The sequence below is a fragment of the Lontra canadensis genome, unplaced genomic scaffold (genome assembly GCF_010015895.1).
Source record: "Lontra canadensis isolate GAN:19392208 unplaced genomic scaffold, GSC_riverotter_1.0 scaffold34, whole genome shotgun sequence".
NCBI lineage: Eukaryota > Metazoa > Chordata > Mammalia > Carnivora > Mustelidae > Lontra > Lontra canadensis.
The window spans coordinates 19,853,084-19,860,111 of NW_022631028.1; the positions used below are offsets into that span (position 1 = coordinate 19,853,084).

At 48.6% G+C, this 7,028-nt stretch overlaps 1 protein-coding gene across 1 annotated transcript in view; it reads right to left on the bottom strand.

Moving 5' to 3' along the window:
• SSUH2 (ssu-2 homolog) overlaps nucleotides 1-3,697 on the bottom strand; it is a 23,155-nt gene extending 19,458 nt beyond the window's left edge. Inside the window, exon 1 of the mRNA XM_032867463.1 lies at nucleotides 3,673-3,697. Within this exon, the coding sequence (XP_032723354.1) occupies nucleotides 3,673-3,697 (25 nt within the window). The remainder of the gene's footprint in view (nucleotides 1-3,672) is intronic.
• Between the last annotated feature and the right edge of the window lie 3,331 nt (nucleotides 3,698-7,028).

The following is a 7,028-nucleotide window of genomic DNA, read 5'->3' on the forward strand; positions in this document are numbered from 1 at the left end:
GACACTGCTGCTGGCCTTCATCCTGGCACGTACACTGTGCCATTTCTCCCAGGCCTGTTCCAGCTCTTCCTGCTCAGGACACACCCCTCTCCTCCTTCAACCTGACTCGGCCCAGGCCAGACCTCCTACCGAGCCTGCCCGGGCGCGCTTCCCTCTCTCTGCGCCCCTCCATCCTCTGTTCTGCTCTTTGTTATTGTTTCTACCAAACAGCTTTCTAAGAATTATTTAGAAAAAGCCCACCTGAGGTCTGCCTCCTGCACAAGGCTTTGAACACCTGGAAGGTAGAGCAGTAGGTCCATCTCTATTCCCCCAGCCATGAGGACAGCACCCAATAGCTAGCCTTCCGTGTAGTCTGGGGGGAAGTCACCTTATTCTTTAGGGCCCTGGTCTCCTCTCCCTACAACAGGGCTCGGGGAATACAGTCCCCGAGGACTGGGGGGAGCACTCAGGAAAAAAAGAGAGAAAGGGACACTCTATCTTTCCATTAAGAGTTTCCCCCAAGAGGTCAGGGCCAAGTTGGCAAGGAGGGCCTGTGCTCCTGCTGGCCATGCCTCCCTCCTAAGGTATGTACACAAAAGCCCCATGGTCAGTTACCAAGGCTCTTGGAAGCTGGGCCCTGCCACAAAGCCCAGCAACTTTCCCATCAAGTTACCCCGATAGCTTCTTCCAGTCTCTCTTCTCCAACTCAGAGCTGGGCTGGGAGCAACACTAAAGACTGAGTCTTTGGGGAGCAGAGCTGGCCAGGGTACCAAGGGAAGAGTCCCATCTCTCAGCACTGGGTCACTGATGGTAACAGTGGTGTGGCTTCGGATCATTGCTCCCCCTCCCCAGCTATCAGCTCCCAGGAGTAAGGAGTTGCCACCTAGGTCCTATGGTCCAGAATCGCAGCAGCCCCCTCCTCAAGTTATGGGGATGAGGCTCGTCTGACTTGAAGAGGCTCTCTTGCACACCATTTCTGGGAGGGAGTTCAGTCTGTACTGAAACAAGTTGTATTATAAGAGATATGGTTTTTAGAAAAAGGGAGGGGATTTTTCTTCTTCATCTCTGGGTTAGGACCTCTTAGAGAAGAGTGATTGAAACCACATTATACCTGGGCCCATCAGAATAACAGGACCTAGTCATGCTAGAAAAGAAAAAACTCGGAAGTCTTCTTATTTTAAACAGGAAATAGACCTGTTCTTTGTAGCCTTGGGGGGAAGTGGAAGGAAGTAAGATCAAAGAGTTGAAGTGCCAGGGAAAGAGAGATCAACTGAGCATAGGAAAGAATTCCTGACCACCTCTGCTATGGAAGGGGACCAACCTATCACCGAAGCATCACCACCAATGGTGGGAGGTGCTGCAGGAGCCAAATGCTGTCAGACCTAAGACTGAGCTAAGAGGCCTTCGTGCTTACTTCCACATGGACACCACATGCCAGAATGTCTCCATCCATGCCTAATTTCAGTCCCACAGTGTGTCACTGGAAGAAGATAATCTCTCTCTGAAGCTGCCCACATTCCAGACTCGAAAACGGAGGGGACAGCATTTTTGTGCCTGAGGAGGGTAACTCAACTGGGAAAAAGTGGGCAGCCATCTCTTGCCTAAGGAGGGGCATTGCAATTATGTAAGTCCCGCAGCAGGCTCCCTTTCCAAAACCTGGACAAATACTGACCTGGTCCCAGAGTTCATCAGCATTGTTTCTAAATCTTTTCTGGACAATCCTGTCCCATGCAGTAGACCTGTGGTTTGATTATATTGGAAACCAGCATGTAAGATGACCCTATGAAAGGATTAGCATTTAGAATTTTAAGGGAACTAAAGAGTTAACTTTAGTCACACCTGGCTTACCAAAAGGCAGGTGCCAAACAGAAACACTGCAGGTGATAATACTTGTCATTAATAGTTTAATTTTCAAGCTCTGGGGACAAAATCTGGTAATTTTCTAGAATCAACATTTCTTCCATGCCTACTTGACTCTGAGTGATGCTGGAGGCACTTCACATCCAATAATCTTTTACCATTTCTTCCAGATGACATGATCTATATTTTTATTGTGAGACATGTACCTTAGAGAGGCTAAGTGACTTGAGCAAAGTCAACCAACAATTAGGAGGCAGAGCTTGGATCTGAATCCAGATCCGACTCTAGCCCATTGCTACCCAGAAACTCCTACTGTAAACTACAAGACTGCTAATGAGCAGTGTTTCAAAGAGGAAAAAATTGTATTTCATTATTTGCAGAAGTTTATAAAATTATGACTACACAATTTCCAATATATCAGAGATCAGATTAAGTCCAGCTCAAATACATGATATCTCTGTACAGTCTCCCAATTCAATATGAAACAGAATTCCAACAAAATTTTAAATGTGTTGCTGAGATTCACATGGGTTTATTTCATATTCCACTTCAGCTCTGAAACTTAAAGCTTTCAGATACCTACATTAAAGACAATGGTGCGGGACCTGCAAGGGACCTTCAAAGTCCCCAAGTTCAGGGACCACGAAAATGTACTAGTGTCACAAGCCTTGCCAGGATTCAAATGGAAGCTGAGGACTGCACTCTCCCCCAAAAAACTACGTTCATACAACATTTTGCCCTCACCTTCATGGTCTTCAAATTAGGAACTCCTGCCCCATCTCCTTTTATAGATGGGGAAACTGAGGCTCAGAGAGGTTAAATGACCTGCCCAAGATCACACAGCCAATTCATAGCAGAGCCAGGACCTGAACTCTAGCCTTCCAATCCCCAATCTGACACTTTACCACACTGGCCCTTCCAAATTCAGGATCAAACATTTTTTTTTTCTTTAAACATGGCACGTTTCTTCCTAAAATGCTACCTCTGTCTTCATCTCTTTCAATAGCCCTTAGATTCCATTGTATTTCTGTCCCAGGAATGACAATGTTGGGCTCACCAGGACTGTGTTTTTCAAGCAATAATGAACACATGCCTCTTGGCAAGAGGAAGATCACAAATAAAGACCTTCCAGGAATGTCTTTCAAATTAACCTCACCTCAGAACTGAGCCCAAGTGTGGTATTCAGGCTCACATGCGGCTGGGGCGAGAGAGGGGTGGGGAACGGTCAGCCAGAGAAAAGAAGACTGAAAGATACAAGACTGGGACGGTGTTACCGTGGACAGGGTGGAAAGTTCTCGTCTTGCTTGTTACCATCCTCCTCCACTGCCCAGAGGCACATAGTGGAACAATAGCCAGCAGGCGGCAAAGGGGCTTTCCACACGAAAGGAAGGAAGGAAGGATGCTCTCAGTAACACAGACCCAGAACCCAAGACAGCACAGAGGCCAGAGGCAAGATTTCAATCAGTGCTGGCCACAGATGTGGGCACCCCAGGAACCCCCCACCCCGCCCCGCTGCCGGCTGTACTTACTGTTGTCTTCACTCAGATCCCTGTCCATGGTGCAGACGTCCAGCCAAGGAGGTGTCTGACCTACCCGTGGGCTCCTCTGGCTGCTGGGATCTGAGGGACCACCCTCGGCCCCTCCCAGAATGCAGGGCCCATTGTTACCCGATTTGAATACAACAGACTTCAGAAACATCTTGGGGAAGCACAGTGTCCATCAGAGCTGCTGCTCCAGACCCAATCTACAGGGGTCCTAGGAGCTCCTAGTCACAAGAACTTCTACTTGTCAGGCTCTGATGGGGTGCTTCTCGTCACCTGTGTCCTCTGTCACCTTTGTCCACTTTGAGGATGCCCATTTTCCGGAGCTAGGACTCAAACTCTCATTGATCTGACTCTCAAGTCAGAGCTCCTGAACACAGTGCTGGCTCGCTCATCAGTCGAGGCAGGCTTCTCAGTGTTGCTGGGGCAGGCAGAGGGGATACAAAGAAATGTAATAATGCAGAGTTTCCCTCCCCTGGGGGAGAGATGATATGGGTGGGGTCTTTGAAATCTCGTGCCTCAACCTCCTTCTCTCACTGGGGAAGCAATGGGGCCGGGATCATAAAGCCATGCTACAAAGCCATGCAGCTCATGGTGGACAGAGCCGGCTCCCAACCTGGGGCTGCGTGCTCCCTGCTCCCACCACTCCAACCTAGCCCCTGTGAAGCAGCCGTGGGTTTTTCAAAGCCTCTTCCAAAGCCCTTTGCATTGGAGTTTGAAACTCCTTCAACCCAACACTTGGAGGATCACTCCTCTCTTCTGGGTGAGTCTTAACAATGAACACCTGGACCGGGTCTCCTGGTGGTGGGAGCAGATGGCTGTGAGCTAGAACCACTTGCCCGGCATCCTTGGCAATGACCTCTCCCATCTCTGGCCAGGGAAGCCTTCCACCATAGGGCGAAACAAGGACCCCATGCCTGGGCTTGCCTAGGTCAGCACTGGCCATGGGGCTGTCCCATGATTCTCCTGAGTGAGGACTGGCTGTCGCACTTACCCGGGGAAGTACAGTGACTGACCCGACTGTGGCCTGTCTTGGATGGATGGCCACAACACACGCACACAGAGGGTCTCAAGAGGCCCCACAAAGTGCCATTTGTCTCTCTGCACTGTTTTCACCCTCATTCACTGCCGACCCTCAACAGAATGCTAGTAGCAATAATAAAAATGAAAAAGCAGTACCAATAATTTGCAAACACTTCTTAAATACAGGCAGATGATTCAATGCCCACTGGATTTCTTAAATTTGAGAGTTGTGTAAGTTTCATTACTGCATGTTCATGAGAAAGACCCAGATCCTGAGGAATAAATATGGTCTTCTTTTTTTTAATGGAACTGTGTGTGCCCTACTGGTTATAGTCTTCTCTTTTAGACTGTAAGCATTTTTTAAGCTATTGTAGAACTCTCTCCATGGCAACAGAATTACCATGAATGTGTGTGCCTGGGTGTGTGTATATTTTACTCTAAACATTATGTGTGTGTGTGGATGTGTGTGTAGTTGAGCCTAAGCATGATAGATAGATATTGGACAGGCAGACAGACAGATAGATAGATAAATAAAATAGATAGATAAGTACTACTTGTGGCTTAACTAAAACAATATACCCCTATCATACCTCAAGTACTTTTTAAGCTGCAGTATATACTTGCCTATATTTAATATATAAATGCCTCGGCATTTGAAAGAAACAACCATTGGGAATTATTTAAACGCCAACAGAAGGAACAGAATGTTAAACAGAGCAGAGTATGAAATAAACCAGAAATCTGGAGGTTCCTTGAAGCAGAGAATCCTGAGCGGTATCTTAAGAACCAGGAGGGGCAGATCAAAGCGGGTGAGAGTCCTTGCTGCACACGAGCTAGATCTCATGGCAGTAGGTAAAGAAACGACTCTTAAAATATGTGGGAGAGGAAAAAAACAACTGCTAGACCTTTCTCATCTTGCTTAAGCATCAAGACAGGAAAGCTGTCTGTAACAGTGTGCACCCATTGCCACCTAGGATTCAAATGCACCCATTGCCACCTAGGATTCGTGGTGGCAGCAGGAACAAGCATCACTCATTCAAGGACCCAGACCAGCATGAAGCTAATACCGGTCCCCACCTCCCATAAGTAGCAAAGGGGCTTTGGGTGGGAGAAGAGAAGCACCAAGCAGGCTTCTTTGATTCATTCTGTATCATTGCTGTTGATGTCAGGAAGTGGTTCCTTTGAGCTCTTCTTCCCAAACCGGTCCTCAGCGGTCCATGGATATGACCCATCACCACATGCTCTCCACGTGGTAAGTACTCATGAAACATCTGCTGAGTGAACACCGCTGTCCCAGAGCAGACTCTATTCACCGGCCTCTGACTGTGAAGCTTGTTTGTTCTTGGAGATAAAGAGCGTGTAACCTCACTAGTTGGTCTCGGGGCCTTGAGGGTATGTCGTGCCTGCAGGAAACACGGCAGGGTGTCGGAGGCTTTAGAAGGAAGTCAAGAAATCACACTGAATGACTGCAGTTGCATATGATGGTAAGAGAAATACATGCCTACAGGAAGGGTTCAACAAGTGCCTTCAGGTATTTCAGCGGCTCTCACGGGGCAAGAGGAGGCAGAATCGAATCTCAGGACACTCACTGGTGAGCAGGTATGCCGAGAGCTGGCCCGCCACGGGGGACCACTTTCAAGTCACCAGAGAGAACCTCTGTCTAGTGAATAGAGCTTCTTTCCATCTGATTGAGCCTCTCTGCAGAAGACCGAGGCAGAAGTGTGGTGATCACACCAAGTGGGTGGTGAGTAGTACAGTGTAACAGTTTACGGCCTCAGAGTTCGTGTAAACTGTGTTGGAAGGCCAAAAGCGGACACCAAAGCATGGCAGTCCCTTTCCGGAGCATCCCAGGAGGACAGGTGAAGGGCAATCCTCCCAGATGCAGAACCAGGAATGGTGCACCTGGTTGTGCATTTTGCCTGCAAGAAGACACGGCCACAAGGTGAGGGTCTGTACTGATTCACGGGCTGTGGAGTATGGTTTGTCTGGACGGTCAAGGACTTTGGGAGGAACATTACTGGAAAACTGTGCCAAGGAGGTTTGAGCAAGAGGGATGCTGAAGGATTTCTCAGAATGGAGAAGGCATGTGAAGAGATTTGTATCCCGTGCTAATGCTCACCAAAGGGTAACTTAGGCAGAGGGGTATTTTAAATAATCACGTTGATGGCATGACCCGTTGGTGGGCACCAGTCAGGCTCTTTGCTCCGCCATTGCTGCCACGGCCCAGTGCATGGGTCCGAGCAGCAGGGAGGGACGCTAAGCCCAGGCTTCCACTCACCGACGCTGGCCTGGCTATCCCTGAATGCTCAGCTGGCCGGCAGCAAAGACCGAACCCTGAGTCCCGATGTGGCACTATTCTCTGAGGTGACCAGCCAGCCACCTAGCGACAGGTTGATCACATCCAACCACTTGCATCACGGAAGGCGTAGCAATTTGTTCTTCTGAAACAGATACTCCAAATATAGATTTGCCTTCCCTGTACACCATATGCCAATCACCACTACCATCTCTGGACTAGCAAAAGGGAGCAGATTCTACCCCTTCTGAGACTAAAGAAATGATCAGGTTAGCCACACTTCCTGCTGGCCAGTTCCCTACTACTATACCTCAGTCCCCTGCTGGTCA